Source organism: Rhinatrema bivittatum, chromosome 1, assembly GCF_901001135.1.
Source record: "Rhinatrema bivittatum chromosome 1, aRhiBiv1.1, whole genome shotgun sequence".
NCBI lineage: Eukaryota > Metazoa > Chordata > Amphibia > Gymnophiona > Rhinatrematidae > Rhinatrema > Rhinatrema bivittatum.
In genome coordinates, this window is record NC_042615.1 from 213,586,802 (window position 1) to 213,604,105 (window position 17,304).

Here is a 17,304-nt window from a genome sequence, read left to right on the forward strand (position 1 = left end):
CTCTGTCTGTGTGTGCGGGGCAGCGATTTCCAGGAGCTGGAGCCAGGAAGAGAGGAGTGCATCTGGCAGCCCTGTAATCAGTTCTCCTGAAGAACTAATTATCAAGAGGGAAAACAGAAGCCTGTGCTCTGAGGAAATGGAGAGACAGACAACTGTTCTTGCTTCATAGCCGAGCTACTTGTAAAATCCCAACAAGGGACAGAGGAGCCAGGAGCTGAGAGACTGCAATCTTCCTTTCCATAGATATTCAGGCCCAGGAACACATGGCTATAATCTAAACTGTGCACAGCAAAGGAAGGAGAAGGTTTATTTCCTTGACTTTTGTCACAAATTCAGTATTTCATCTTAAAATGCTTCAGCTTTTCAGCCAAAGTCAAGCAAAAACCCTTTCTGGCAGGTATTGGTAAAGAAAAACTGGAGATCCTTGGTCTTTCTGTAAGAGACTGAAACCTGCTTTCTGTTTATATTGTATTTGTGGATCGTTGGACCGAGGTGGTGCTGACACAACCTGCAGGGAGGAGCTCTGCAGGTTTCCCACTGTTGGCAGGCGGACCCAAACAAGTCAGAAGCCAACTGGAGCTTTGCCTTTACCAGCCCATGTTCCCCGCGGGTAAAGCCTTTGGGTGCTGGGGACAGCAGGTCTTAGATTGGGACCTTTGCTGAAGGTGGCAAGATTCACTGTAGGGTAGCTGGGCCATTAGGAAGTACTATGGTCACAGCCAGGCACTGAGTCTTTGAAACTGCTGTGATTGCAGCCCAGAACTGAGTCTTGGATGCTATAGATGCAGTGTGGAGTAGAATCTCTGATGATTCTGCAGGTGCAACTTGGAATGGAGGCTTGGATGCTGCAGGTGCAGCTTGAAACAGAGTCTTGTGACCTGCTAAAGGTGCACCCTAGAGAACGGTCTGTTACAATGGACAAAGAGCCCATTTTGTGAAATTGGCCACCAGCATGGCATCATGCATGACTGTGATTGTGTTCCTTGTCCCCTCCAGAAGTGACGATCATAGCCTAGTGGTTAGTGGAACTGTGAGGGAATATACTGGAAAGTCCCTCAAACTACCTTAAGGGACCAGCCACAGAGATCTAGCTGGATCTTCCTTAAATATCATCCCCACAAGGAATTCTGGGCCCAGGGAGAGTCCCTTCAGCCTAAGATAAGTTGGCAGGGCCCAGAATGGTTAGAGAAGCCCTAGGAAGCAGGGAAAGACCATTAAGACCTGTTATGTTTAATGGACTGAGTAATACCTAAAGTTGAGGAGAGCTGCATTATTTGTTTTGAGTTTTGAAGGTAAGGTATGCTGCACTAGTTCTTTTGAGTTTGTTTTCTACTGTAAATAAACTGCACTTAAGGAACAGCCAGAGTCTGCCTCTTTTTTCCTCTGGCTGTTTCTAAGCTCCTACCACTTGAGTTACTTTAGGAGCAGGCATTTCTGTCTAGATCTTGTTCTTAATGAGAATCACGGACACAGGAAAAGAGCCCATAATAAATCTTTTCTGAAGGATCCATTTGTTCCTTGCCTCTGGTTTGGTCTGGCCAAAGCTGTTAGGGAGTATCTGGACTTCATAATCAGGGCTGCCCAGAAAGACTGTGTGTGCATGAGATACAAGGCATTGAAGTCCATGGGCTAGAGAAGAGCCAGGGATGAAGCATGAAGCAGGAATATTGGAAATGGAGGACACGGAAAACTGGACTATGGGATAGGAATGTTTATCAAGCAGGAACACTGTTGCAGAAAATCAGGAGACACACAGATGGTGCTTCCTCAGGGCTGATACCAAGAGGTTGTTGGACCAGCATTGTGTGCCTTCTGGGTATGCCTTATATAATGCTGGGAATATGGGGCACACCCAATGCTGGCTTTAAGAGACTGTAGCAGTGGCGTAGCCAGAATTGATTTTTTGGGTGGGCACAAGGTTAACATGGGTGGGCTGTAGGCATGCAGGTCTACTAGTTGTTTTTTTACTGATAAATAATGCCAAATTATGCAGCATAGCATTCACATCTACGCCTAAGTATGAGGTTTACTTAATGATACAAACATAATTCACGGTGATTTGTGGTACTTTAGCCTTCTTATTATTACGATTTTATACACGGCTCCTACCTGTCCATAAATTTTGAGAGCGGTTGTGTTGCTTATATTTAAATTGCTAACATCTCAAAATATAGATATATATTTTTACCTTTGTTGTCTGATCTTTGTATTTTTCTAATCAGTTGGTCCTGGTCTCTTTTTCCCATTTTTTCCCTTATAGCTCATTTCCTAATTCCTTTTCAGTGTCTTTCTTCTATTACTGTCTTCTTCCCTTACACACACACACACACACACATACACGCTTTCTCTCACAGACTCCCTCTCACACACTCAAGCTGTCACTCTCATATGCTCTCCCCCCCCCCCACAAGCTCACATTCAAGTTCTCACTTTCTCACCCCTCCCCAGGCTTATATTCTTATGCACACACAGATGCACATCCAGGCACCCATTCTCACCCACACACATAAACCCAGACTCCCATTCTCACCCACAAACCCATGCTCCCAGTCTCACCCACACATATTCAAGCTCCCATTCTCATCCATACATATACACATTTAAGGTACTATTCTCACCCACACATACACACATTCAAGCACCCATTCAAGCTCCCATTCTCACCCACCCACAAACCCAGGCTCCCATTCTCAACCACACATACACACATTCGAGCTCCCATTCACCCACATATTCAAGCTTCCATTCTCACCCACATACACACCCAGGCTCCAGTTTTCACCCACACACACTCCCATTCTCATCCACACATACACATTCAAGCACGTGCACAGCTTCCACTTTCTCCCCCAGAGCAGGAAGATCAGCTGCCTCTCCTGCTGCCACCGGCCTCCTGCTATCTTCGGGCGTCGGGCCGTACTGCCCACCGAACTTCCTGTGGGGGGGGGGGAGCGGAAGCACAGCGCACAACGTCCGCTTTCTCCCTCCCCCCCCCCAAGCAGGAAGATCGGCCCGACGCCCGAAGATAGCAGGAGGCCGGTGGCAGCAGGAGAGGCAGCTGATCTCCCTGCTTTGGGGGAGAAAGCGGAAGCTGTGCGCAGCGCTTCCGCTCCCCCAAACAGGAAGTTCGGCGGGCCGTTTGACCCGAAGATAGCAGGAGAACGGGTGGCAGCAGAAGAGGCAGCTGATCTTCCTGCATTGGGGGGAGGAAGCGGAAGCTGCGCGCGGCGCTTCCGCTCCCCCCCCCCCCCCGAACAGGAAGACCGGTTGGTCATACGGCCGCAGCAGCGCTTCCCCACGTGTGCCGTGATGGCGCGCGAGGCGTGGGTTCTCTTGTTCGCTGTCGCGGGGATGGGATCCCGCGACAGCCTTGCAGTTCCGGTGCTAGTTGGGTGGGCCTGGGTCTAAGTTGGGTGGGCACCTGCCCACCCAGGCCCACCCGTGCCTACGCCACTGGACTGTAGGAGTGTGTGACTCTCCCAGAAAACTAGACAAATATGGCAAGATTTCTAGGAAGACCAGCAACTTCCCTAGCCTTGTGGCAGGTTAATGGCCTGGAAGTCCCAGGGACACAGGTTTAAACCCTGACACTGGATGATTTCCATCACCTTTTGTATTTGTGGAGATTCTTTCTGATCTGCATGCATCCTAATTTACTGTACCCATCCTTTTGCTATCTTATTAGAACTGCAAAAATAATCCATAGACTTATACTAGATATTTATAGTAATTTGAGAATATTCATGAAATTTATAAGTAACTTCAATAATGAAATGTATGGCTTGCTATAAATATTCAGAACCAATCAAAGTTCTTCAGCATAAACTGCAGCATTAGCTTGTTGTATGAAAGCCATTGCCTTGTAATATAATCAGCCATTTGGTTGATGGTTCTCATATTCAAAATATCAAATTTAGCATAATGAAATGACTTAGACTCTCATAAATGATTGGTACAAAGCAGAGTTGTGCACGTCATTGGCAAAACACTCCAACTTTTGCATATCTGTGCTCCTTTTTTTCTTAAGATAATGAGATCCAAAAGCATCCCTTGATCACCCATCCAAAAATCTAAACATATGCATTAGGTAGGGCAAATGCTTTCTGAATATCTTTATGGAAAGGGTGGTGGATGCATGAAATGACCTCACAGTGGAGTCAGTGGAGATAAAAAATAAAGAAATCTAGATATAAGCACAGAGGATCCCTGTTTGCAAAGAGGTGAGGGGAAAGCCAGAAATCAACTGGCGTCTATGGCATTGCACCAGGAAAGAAATTGAGAAGAGCAGATGGGCCTTACAGTTCTTGTCTGCTGTCATATTTTCTGTTTCTATGGAATTTTTTTTGTTGTAGAGCTGAATGACTCCACTCCAACTCATGAGCATGGATGTTTAGAGCAATAAATACAGTAAATTGAAAACCTTGGCTGATTTTTTTTCTTTATAGCAACTTAATAGTTATGAAGTTTTTTGAGAGGATTTGTAAGACTTAAGGGCCCAAAGTTAAAAGCCCTTTGGGCCGGATTTTAAAAGGGTTACGCGCGTAACCCTTTTAAAACCCCACTGCGTGCGCTGAGCCTATTTTGCATAGGCTCGGCGACGCGCGCAAGCCCCGGGACGTGCGTAAGTCCAGGGGCTTGCCTGGGGGCGTGCCGGGAGTGACGCGGCATTTTTGGGGCGTGTTTCTGGCTCGGCGGCGTTTCCGGGGCATGGCCGAGTGCTCCGACACAGCGGCCTGTGTCGGGGCCTGCCGCGCAAGTTACCACTGCCCGGAGGCAGTATAAACTTTTAAGATAAAGGTAGGGAGGGGGTTTAGATAGGGCCGGGGGGGGGTGGGTTAGGTAGGGGAAGGGAGGGGAAGGTGTGGGGGGGTGAATGGAAAGTTCCCTCTGAGGCCATTCCATTTTCAGAGCGGCCTCGGAGGGAACGGGCAGCGCGCGCAGGGCTCGGCGTGCGCAAGGTGCACAAATGTGCACTCCTTTGCGCACGCCGACCCCAGATTTTATAAGATACGCGCGGCTACATGGGTTGGGTTCTACTTTTAATATAGAACAGTTCATAAAATTCTAGTATTTTTCTTAAAATATTTTGAAAGTAACCATACTTCATTTAGATGATACTTTACTGACAGCATTTTAAAGCCCTTAATCTCTCCTCTCAGCAAGGTTTTCCATGCATAACTGCAGTGCACCTCCATTTAAACTCTGTTCTACAAGGACAGCCTCTTGATTTGAGAAGACAGGTTGTTATCTATATGCATCCACTCCTTGGCCTTTTGGATCCTATTAATTGGGTAACCTATTAGACCCAGTCATAACAAGGGGGTTTTGTGCTATGGACTCCCGGCAACTGGCAACTGAAATGAGATTGTCTCATATCGCACAGGCTACTAAACATAATACATTATAATTAATATTGTTGTGCTGACAGAATAAAAAATTATAGCTTTGCGAAACTGAAGTTAATTTTTAGAACTGGTTGTGTAAGTTCCCGTGCATGTCTCTGCATCACCTACACATTTATTTATTTTAATTTTATAAGTTGATTATGAGAATATGGTTTCCAGGTTTTTTGTGCATCTTGATATAGCCAGTGGCACAAATAAACCCAACACATATAGTACATATAGCATAATTCAGAAAAGCAGTCAAGCAATAATGCATTTTAATTTGTGAACACATGCACACAGATCATGCATTCCAGAGACACAACCTGTCTCCTTTCTAGATTTCAAGTTAGAATATGAAATTTATTGACTTTTTCTTGATTCTTCTCTTTTATTTTTCATTTTCTTGTTCTTTTTTGGTTGTAACTCTTTTTTTAAAACTGATTTTTTATTTCTTTATAAATTTTTGTATACTGACAGTCAGTTATTTCTAATAAATGTATCTTATTTTTTTTTATTTCTTAATTAAATTTTAGTGGGACCTTAGCTGTAGCTCTTTTTTTGTTGTTGTTATTTTAAATTGTATTCCCTGGGCTCAATTTTCAGTTATTGGTGGTGTAGTTGTACTTTGTGTGCATCCGTCTGATGCCAGCATCAGACGGATGCACACATAGGTATGCCCTGATATCCTGATATCCTGATATCCTGATATCAGGGCATAGGTATGCATAGGTATGCCCTGATATCCTGATATCCTGATATCAGGGCATACCTATGCACTGCATAGGTATGCCCTGATATCCTGAGATTCCTAATAGGTAAAGTAGCTAAGGAAGATCTTTAAAAAAGAAATCTGAAACGATAATATTTTGTTTTTACAGATGTCATGGTTTTACTTTGACGTTTTTTTTAATAGACATTCCCTTAAGTATCTTAACAGAGACCAATTGTACTTTAAGGAAGCAAAATAAACATTTCAGCTATCTTACTACTTGACTGCAGTATTGAAGAGCTATATTTTAAAAATACTGCATTCCTAAAAACATAAAACTGGGAATTTGGAGCTGGATTTTTTTTTTTCAACCCACCCCTAGCCATGCCAATTTATTAGAATATGAGAAGTTTCTTGTTTTTCTCACTGTATAAAGACATGCTTTCTTTTGTCCCATTTCATCTGCCCATAAACTTATTTTGTTTGTTATTAAGTATTGATTGTTTGAGATCTATCTGTATAGCTATATAAGACATAGATATATTGCATCTTGGTTTCCCCCTCTCTTTAGCTGGAGACTAAACTTAAGATTTCAATTGACTTGAAAATCTTTCTTTTTTTTTTTTTGTATTTATTTTAATATACATTCTGTGCTTTTCTTTTCATTTCAGAATCTTTTAAATGAGATATTTGATATGAAAAGGAAAACCCCCACACATTAAATTTAACTCCGTCGTTTTTCTCTTTCTCTTAACAGCTCGCTCTCTCTCCCCCTGTTCCATCTCACCGTTTTCCATTCTATACCCTTTGTTGTTTGCTGTCGCTGAGTTTCTCTTCATTTTCTTTCTGACTTTTCCCCATCTATTCTTCTGTATGGTTCATCCCATTCTTATTTGAAGCACACACCACCTAATTCTAGCCCGGCACTGCCCTGTTGTCATTTTGCAGATTTGCTGAAATTAGTGTGACTGCTACAGATGAGAGATGGTGGGCACAGTAAATTACAACAATTTTCTTTCTGTTTCTTAAAATTCACAGTTAATTCTGCAGAGATTTTATTTTCACAATCTCAATTGGTAAATGTCCCTTAAAGCTGCTATAACATGCATATGATGTGCAATCATGGCTCCGAAGCACAAACTGGAGACAAGAGCTCCTTTATTAAATTGACTTCCTCATCCCTGTTGCACCTGATCCCACAAAATTAATTTGACATCAAATGGATGCATCCTAGAATACTACATACCCACTGCTTCCTGATAAAAATGGAAAATAAAGGTCTGGCCTTTTTGTGCCCAGACATTTATTACTGACTGCCACCACAGGAGATATTTACAAATGCAGATTGTTAACTTTGTCAGTTAGGTAGACTGCAGTCTGCCTTTTTATGTGATTTTTTTTTCTTTCACTTCTTTTTTCCTACCTTTTTAGTGGAAAATCACTGTTCCCATGGCCCCACTATAAGTATTTGTTCTTTAGGCCTGTGGTTCTCCTGCCTGTCCTAGGGGACCCCCAGCCAGTTGGGTTTTCAAGATATCTACAATAAATATGCATGAGATAAATTTGCATGCAACAGTGCATGCAAATCATTCTCATGAATATTCTTTGTTGATATGTTAAAAACCCGACTGGCTGGGTTCCCCCAGGATAGGTTTGGTGAACTCCGTTTAAGGCCATCTTTATTTGTAGTGTTACCAATGTTGCTTGTCAATCATAATTATCATTGACACTTCTAAAAAAAATATCAACATTCTCTGCATTGTTGTAGTTATTATGATTCATATTCTGAGTATAATCCCACATTACTGTTATTTTTCCATGAACACTAATGTTTAAGTTGCACAGCATAGACAAATTACCATTGTAATTATTACCATAGATTGGGCATTTAGCTGGCTGTGTGGAGGATGTGATACCTTTTAATATACTACGGGTGTTATTTTAGTGCTCAGAATTTTTCATGGCAGATGTTTTAGCAGTCTGATGAAAAAGAGAGCAAATTCTTTGTGACCTGTGTTTCTATAAGCAGCAGTGATCACTCTAGGAAAGAAGCAGGGCACCCCCACTTTTCACATGTAGGCATTATTTGTTAGCATAAGAAGCTTACATTTTACATAAATTGCAGTAATTAAAAATAGTGTATTCAGCAAGGTAATAATTGTAGGATGGAAAAGGTCATGGATCTGCAAATTAAATAGGTGAAAGAATGAAATTTCAGCAGGTTATTTGTGTTTGCTATCCCCCTCACCATTTTTTTGTGGCTTATGATTGTTCTGTTTGTACCTTTGGCTATTGTTGTTTTTATTATGATTTGTTTTGAAGTGCCCCACCTTCTACTTTAGATAAGGTGGGTAACAAATAATTTAAAATAAAGAACCTAAACTACTGATTAAGCCTCTAGGGGTGCTTTTCCATGGTCCCGCTACCCGACTCATCCTTGCAGCTTCACCCTCGGAGGCTACGCAGGCCAGGTATTCCAGTCTCTATTGTCTGTTCTTACCCTGTTCCTTCCAGGGCGTCACAGCTATGGGTTCAGATCCTCTCACGTCAGTAGATAAACTGGGCTTAAAATTAAAGATTTCTATGCTGAAAGAATACACAATTACCAATTTAATTCCAGAGAACACTTACATCAAAGAACTTACTCAACATAACAAACCCCCTTTACCTAAAGACCAGCAATTAATTACATCTGATGATTTTGCCACTTTCTTCAGAGACAAAATACTCAACCTCATCTTGAACATATCAACAATTAATGCAGATACTACATCCCTTCCAAAACACCCAATTCAAAATAGTCACTTTTTGATACTACATCTTCTACTGAAGTTCAAAATATCATCAAAAAAATGAATCCCACATCACATCCAATTGATGCCATCCCAATAAAAATACTCAAACTAACCTCCAACATCATCGCTAGGCCAATTGCAAACATAATAAATCTTTCATTAAATGAAGGCATTTTCCCTGACAAATTGAAATGTGCTAAGATTAAGCCAACACCCAAGAAATCTCATCTGGATCAATCTGACATCACCACTACAGACCTATTTCCAATCTCCCTTTCATAGCTAAAATACTTGAAAAAATTGTCAATCAACAACTTTCAGAATATTTAGAAAAACATAACATACTTTTCCTGGCACAGCATGGATTTCGAAACACTCTTAGCACAGAAACTCTTTTAATATCTCTCTCCAACGAAAACTTAAGAGGACTAGATAATGGCCAAAAATTCATCCTCATACTTCTTGATATATCGGCAGCATTTGATACCATAAACCACAAGATCCTACTGAAAAGATTAAAGGAAATCGGTCTATGTGAAATCACCATCAATTGGTTCTCTTCATATCTATCCAACAGGTCCTACATGGTAAGAACTAATTACAAAGAATCTAGACCAATATCACTTCCACATGGAGTTCCTCAAGGATCTTCACTATCATTTACGCTTTCAACATTTATCTACTACCTCTATGTAAACTACTCTCAGATCTTGAATTATCTCATTACATTTATGCTGATGATGTTCAAATTCTTATCCCATTTAATGATAATCTAACCAGTACACTAAACCTTTGGAACACTCACCTCACTGCAATCCAACACTTATTAGTACAAATGGCTCTCACTCTAAACCACAATAAAACAGAACTTCTCTATATATGCAACAAATTCTCACCTGTATTTGAGCTCCAGCTTAACAATTACATAACTGACAAAAAAATTATACTCAATGTAAGAGACCTAGGAATTAATTTAGACTCTGAGCTAAACTTTAAGAAACACATTAACAACATAATAAAAGAGGGATTCTACAAACTTCAAGTACTAAAAAGGGTCAAACCTCTCCTTCACCATCAAGATTATCGTACAGCCTTACAATCCCTCTTATTCTCCAAACTAGATTATTGCAATGCAATTCTCATTGGCTTACCCGCTTCCACAATCAAACCTCTTCAACTTCTCCAAAATGCTGCAGCAAGATCAATCAGCAACAGCAAAAGATTAGATCATATCACCCCAGTTCTCAAAGAACTGCATTGACTCCCAATTATGTATAGAATTCAGTATAAAACTTTATCTCTTATTCATAAGGCCTTTTACAACAACGAGACAAAATGGATGGATATGATACTTCATTTCAAAGTCCCAAAGAGAAATCTGCGCTCCACTAATACTGGACTCCTTGCAACTATCTCCCCAAAATTAACCCACCTCAACTCAACAAGAGAACGTGCTTTCTCATTGACCGGATCTCTTTTATGGAACACCCTCCCCACTGAACTAAGAATTGAGCCATCATCACAAACTTAAAAAAAAAAATTAAAAACATGGCTCTTTGAGAAATCATACCCATCATAATAAGAAGGAACATCATCATCACTACTCTATTTAATGTTTGCAAATCATACTTTATTTATTTCCCCTCCTCTTTAATTAATTTTCCCTCTATTTTTTTATTTATCTACTCTCTACTATTTATCTCAATGTAACCTTTCCTTTTTAAATTTGTTATATATAAACCGATGTGATGACTTAAGTTGAATGTCGGTATATAAAAAACAAACAAATAAATAAATAAACAAAGTCCCAGGCTGTCCTGGTACTTTAAAGTCTCTGTAGCTTTACTTTACCCAATTCCTTCCGAAGTGTTGCAGCTATGGGTTCAGATCCTCTCACCCCAGATGATTAGCTTGGTTTAAACAAAGTCCCTGCCTGCCCTGTTACGTTAAAGTCTGTATAGTTTTAGTTTATCAAATCACATCAATCTCAAACTCATATGATAAGAAAGCAACTCTTGCTTTAATCTTCATGCACGCTGCTTACAGTTGCTTCCTACACAGCCTACTCTTGGCTGCGCTCTATGGGCCTGGTTCTTAGGGAACCAGGCTTACTGCCACCTCCCACAGTAGTTTGAAGCTGGGTTTTGTGTGTCCCCTCTCACTATGGCTGCAACTACAGCCACTCCAACGGCAGTGTTCACGTAAAACTCCTAACCTGCAGATTCCATCGGCTCGATTTTAAAAAGGCCACATGCATAAATTACGGGGGTTAAGCGCATGGCTGGGCCTTTTGAGCGCCGCACACATTTTACAATTGGCCCGGCCACACGCGTGATCCCCGTTACACGCAGAAGTGCCAGGCCTTGCAAAAAGGGTGGACCGAGGGTGAGGTCTGGGTGGGGGGCTGGGCCGGGATAGCGCCATCAGCCACTGTCCTGGGGAAGTCCATGCTGGCAGCCGGTCGGCGCACAGAGAATTCTTCTGCTTCTCTGGAGCAGTAAGTACCAAAATAAAACATTTGGGGATCGTTAGGGTAGGTTTAGGGGGTGAGGGGAAGAGGGTGGAAGGATAGAGTTAGGGGTAGGAAAGTTCCCTCCCAGTCTGCTCCTTGATTGGAGTGGACTGGGAGAGAACTGTGGGGAGGGAACGGGGAGAGGCCCGATTGAGTCACCATGTGTATTTTTCTAAAATTATCTCCCCCTTCCCCCTGCACGTGGAGAAGGTCACCCATCCACACATGCACATGTGGACGTGAAAATACAGTGCGTATGCGCATGTAGGATCTGCATTTTATAACGTGCCTGCCAACGTGCGCATGTTATAAATTCGGCATATCCATATGCGCACACATGGATTTTAAAATTGACCCTGATGTGCGTATCCTATTCTGGAGGGGGTCTCCACCACTCATCTCCCAAGTCCATCTGCTCTGGCTCATCCTCAGGACTTGCCAAAACCTCCACCTCCATCTCCTCTTGTATCTTCATGTGGTTCTAGTAGAGCTCGTTCCTGATCCTGCTCCGCCTGTCCCTGAGACAAGTTTTCATTCTACTCCTACCATGCCCAGCTCTCTCGTTCTGTCGATAGGGCACAGTCTGGGAAGTTCCTCCCCCTCCAGAATCCATGTGCCTTCTGGGAGTTGGAGTTTTCCTCCTATTCTGATTTCTTTTAAATACTGCATCTCCTCAGGTTTTCCTTATAGCCTGCCTTCCTGTAGTCACCAGGGGAATATAATTCCCATCACAGTACAGGAAAATCTGATCAATTGATTGGTTAAGACTGGCTCCCAAGTAAGTACTGGTCAGATTTCTTTTTTCATTATGGGCAATATACTGATTGTAATTGTGCACAGAAGCTCATCATAGGGTTTATTAAATTTTACAATAACTAACCACAGTGAAAGGAAAAAGAGTTAGTGTATCATGTTTATAAGTACTTTGTTCTTCAGATACATTTGGACTTTCACAATGAATTGCATTTTTTTTTCATCAGCTATACATTATAGTTCTTATTTAACAGTTATAATAAATTTGAAATGCACTTTATTTTAATAGTAAATACATTGACTTATGTGTGTTTGGGGCTGATGTGGAGTGAGTTTCAGGTTATTTTGTATGAAAGTTAAATGACGGCTGTTCTATAACTAAATCATTAAACTTGGTAACTATTGGTAAATATCAGTGTTAATAATATATTAGGAAAGAGTGTCATTGGTGGTTAAATTTCAAAACAAAGATGGCAGTAATTGAATAAAAATACACCAGGCTATAGAGACTGATGTCACAACTCAAAATTAGATGATAAAAATATGAGGAATCCTGTAGCAAAACAGTCCCCAATAATATATCCAAGAAATTATTCAAAATGAAGCAATCTTTTATTCCTTATTAAACATCTCTTTATGCTTTAAAAATATAACAACTGTGAGTCTCCCCACACAGACTGTGTTTTGTCTTCCGACTGTATCAGGAAGGACAAATCAACCAAACTTAACACAGATCTACATCCATTTCACTGAGCAATCTCCACTCATTGGTTACACATAGTGGCTCACATCTTTTTCATCTGTTTACGTGAGTGTGAGGTTTGGGTGATATTCACTTTTATGCATCGCTGCAACCCAAAATTAACCAAGACAGAGGCTGGGTAAAGAAATTATGTTTTGTTTTAATTTGTCTTCTGGTCTTGTTCTGGAAACAGTAATGTGAAGAAGGATTAGTTTGGACTAGCAGTAACAGAGAGCAAACATGGCCGGGGACTTTAATTTGTGCATGGATGAGTCTCCTCGCCCTGCTGTGTGGTGTGATTTTAATTCAGCAGCAATGTTGATGCTGGGATGGGATCACTATGTACATGAGCCTACCCATCACTTAGGACACAACTTGGATTTATAAGTAACAAGTATACAGGCCTCCAGGCCCCTTAAGTTACTGTGCAAACAGTCCCTTAGAGTGACCATAGTTTAATATCTATTTTATCTCTGCCATCTGCTCAGGTCTCCAAAAGCATAATTAAGCAGCTTTTATATAAGCATGGGAATATTGATTTGGATATGCTTTACTCATCTTGGTTACCTGCCCTGGCCAAATTTACAATGGCTAAAGGAGCTGGTGAGACAGTGGCTCTTTGGAATAACTCTTTGCTGACAGCAGTTGATAAAATTGCCCCCATACATCCTGTTAGGTTTAAAAGGTCCTTTAGGGTTCCATGGTTTTCAGCTGATATGTGAGCCACTAAAGCACACCCAAGAAAACTTGAGCGACAGTGGTGTAGACTTGGGATTAACAAGACTTTATTTGATTACACTAATACCCTTGAGCAATACAAATTAAAAATTACCGAGGCTAAAAAGACCTGTAATTGTCAGAAGATTCAGGAAGCAGGCAATAGCCTGCATGAATTATTCAGTGTAGTTAATCGGTTGATCTCTGCTTCCAGCAATTCCAATTTGTCCTCTTCCGCTGCTACTGCCTCATTTCATTCTAACGCTTTTGCGGACTTCTTTGAAGCAAAAATAGTGAAGCTCTATTCTGATTTAGCATCTATAGGCAACAATTCTGCACTGCAGTCCCCTCCTCCTGCTATATGATGGGAAGAATTTGAAGCTGTGGCTGAAAATGAGATTATCAATTACTTCAATTCAATGAATCCAGCTAGTTGTCACTTACACCCTTGTGATATAGCTGTGCTGAAAGCTAAGGCCAATATTATTTCTACTCCATTGAATGCGCTGGTCAATTTATCCTTGAATGAGATATATTTAGCAGCATCCTTGAAAAAGGCACTTCCTGTCCAATTTCTTCCATCAGTTTTGTGGCCAAAGTCATCAAAAAGCTGTATTTAAACAACTTCATAACTTTTTGAATAAATTTAGGAGTACATTTTAAAACATAGCGCGTGCGTGTACTTTTGTTCGTGCACTAGGCGCGAACAAAAGTATGCTGGATTTTATAAGATACACGTGTAGCCGCATGTATCTTATAAAATCCGGGGTCGGCGTGTGCAAGGGGGTGCACATTTGTGCAACTTGCGCGCGCCGAGCCCTGTGCGCGCTGCCCGTTCCCTCCGCCTCCCCCCACCTTCCCCTCCCTTCCCCTACCTAACCCACCCCCGGGCCCTATCTAAACCCCCCTACCTTTGTCGCACAAATTACGCCTGCTCGAAGCAGGCGTAACTTTGCGCACACCAGGCCGGCTGCCGTGCACCATGTTCCGGTCCGGGGGCTTGTCCGGAGGCAGCGGCCACGCCCACGGCACCGCCCCTGGGCCGAAATCACACCCATGGCACCACCCCCGGATGATGCGCTGACCGCATCACGCCCCCCAACACGCGCATCCCGGGGCTTTGCGCGCGCTGGAAGCTTATGCAATATAGGCTCGGCGCGCTCAGGGGCATTTTAAAAGGGTTACGCACGTACCTTATGTGCGTAACCCTTTTAAAATCTGGCCCTCATTGTGAGGGACCTTTGGTTTCCACTTACTAAAGGAGTGTACCATTAAACTGGGGAGGTTCTGTATGGTAATAAGTAAGAAAGTTTTGTGTTTTGCTTTCCCATGTAGGAACATGCAAATGGTATGTTCTGGTGGTTTATCATCCCAAAGCACCCGCTATCCTCATGGATTTTAATTTGGATTTTGTTGGAGTAGAAGTGATCTGACTCTTATCTTCTAATTTTTCCTTCTAATTTCTGGGAAAGAGTAAGGAAGTTCCCATTTAGGGGTCAGCCTCCCATTGACTCATCTACCTGACTTTAAACTTGTTTTGAATTCGCTTAAACCAATTTTTGAGATTTCCCTGTGAGAGCCAATCCTCCTGGTTGCAGTGGATTGGGGTGTCCCTGTATACTAGGTTAGAATTGTGCTAGGTCTCCTAATGAGCATACACAGTGACAGTGACCTGCTGCAGAGGAAGAATATTTTTGTATTAACTGTTTTGTGCTATCTCTTATGTTGGATGTACGGAAGTTTTATTCCGCCATTCCTGCTTCTTGCTTAATTATTCCCCTTTTTGGGTTCAATTAATATTTTTCCACTTGGAGCTGATAACCCATGATACCTGGGAATCAGTATAGCAAATGTTTGGAAGAGGAAAGTATTTCATTCAGAAAGATACAGAGGAGTTACAAATTCTAGCTAAAACAAGGGATTCCTATAACATGCACTGATAGGAGAAACAAAGAAGAAACAATATCAAGGAAACAAGAACTTTGTTACTATTGGGGAAGGTTACTTAAAGGTGTGAGAAGTGCTCACCCAGCGCTGCCTAAGGAGTGGAAAGAATTCAGGGAAGACAGATAGATCTGGTAGACAATTACTTTGTGAAAGATACATCTGAAAGACACATGAAAAGTCAGAACAGGTGTGTACTAGTTGCGAAGATAATGCTAGTTCAGTTGTTTTTTGTGTGGAATGGCTTTGTAAAACTTGCAGTAGAGGTAAAGCATCCTTCAGGTGCTGCATAAGGAGTTAAAAGTATTCACAGAGGATTTTTGAAGAGTATTACATCGGGGAGTGAGTTCTGATTAAATATTGGGACTGAATGTGTGTCCTAACCACTTCAGTAGGAAGAGGCAAGAGAAATAAATTAGGAGGTAAAGGAAGATTTAACTACCTTAAATCTGCATATACTGAGGAATTAAGGAATTAGATAGTGATACAAGGAGTAATTCTGTGTAAATATAAATCTTCCCCTAGAAGTACTAAATTTACTAAGAAGTAGAGTCACAAATTTATTTTATCTGCTATTTATTATTTATTGACTTTGATGAAGTATATATATATATATATATATATATATACTTCATTGTGTTTTCCAAAATGGCTGCTGAATAGACACTACAAGAATTAAAACTGTTTCAAATAAAAGTGCACCTTGGTGTTATGAAAATAAGCCGCTGATGCAGCGTCTTCAAAACATACTACCATGTTGGGCTAGCAGTAAATCATAAATATGATTAACAAGAAGTAACTGTTTTCCCTAGATTTTAAAAGCAATTAAAAAATGCTTAAAAAACATATATATATATATATATATAATTTCAGGACCGATGATATGTATGACCAGAAGCGGTGGAAATGCTAAAATAAGAGTATCCACTGGGTATTATGAAGGTCCCATAAAAAAGAACTAGAAATGCCAAATGCTTGAAAAGTTTATAACTTTGTAATCATATGTTGTTTCATGGCTTGGCCTATTGATCCATCATGCAGGAGACTTGGGTTTGACCCAGACCTATTATTTTGACCATCAGGATGTCCTGGGCTGAGACAATATTCACAGCCCTTAGGGTGGAAAGTAACCCAGTCTTCACACAGTGATGGTAACATTTCTAGATAGGATTGTGGCTGCAGGAACACCAGCTTTAAAGGGATGGTAAGTCTGTAGGACCTTACTGTCATTGTGATGACTGGATTATAAAAAGAGGAGGATGGTACCCCCCAAAATAGGAGAAAACGCATGACAGTTGTGGCTGATTCTGCTTGAGCTGAAAGCCCAAAGAAAGAGAAGGAAATGGCAGTAAACAGGGATAGCTGAAAACAAAACAGCTACCATATTAAAATGAAAAAGCTTTTAGAACAAGAAACAAATTATCATTTGATTTTTAGTATTTCAGTAAATTAACTATTTTTCTTAAATTTTTAGGTCATTCTAATACTTACGAAGTATTACCATGCTGATATGGGAAAAGTGCTGGAAAGTTCCCTATGGAGGTAAGTTCTAGTTTTAATTTTATTAATTTAGTTAGGTTTTGATACAGTTCCTTTGCTTGTGTCCCTGCCACTAATCAAAAAGTTATTTCTTGTAAACGCCTTGTGGTTGGCCAGTGGTCTGCAAGTCAGGAATCAAGCATAGTGATTCCCTGGCATATTGACCTCTTGGATGGTAATTGAGAGACGATGAATAAGAAAGAGGA

General features: G+C 41.2%; 1 protein-coding gene across 3 annotated transcripts in view; it reads left to right on the forward strand.

Annotated features, from left to right (window-relative positions):
* SORCS2 (sortilin related VPS10 domain containing receptor 2) overlaps positions 1–17,304 on the forward strand; it is a 1,741,628-nt gene that overhangs the window by 617,384 nt on the left and 1,106,940 nt on the right. For all 3 annotated transcript variants that reach the window (XM_029591638.1, XM_029591649.1, XM_029591657.1), the window contains exon 2: positions 17,034–17,101. In XM_029591638.1, the coding sequence (XP_029447498.1) occupies positions 17,034–17,101 (68 nt within the window). The remainder of the gene's footprint in view (positions 1–17,033; positions 17,102–17,304) is intronic.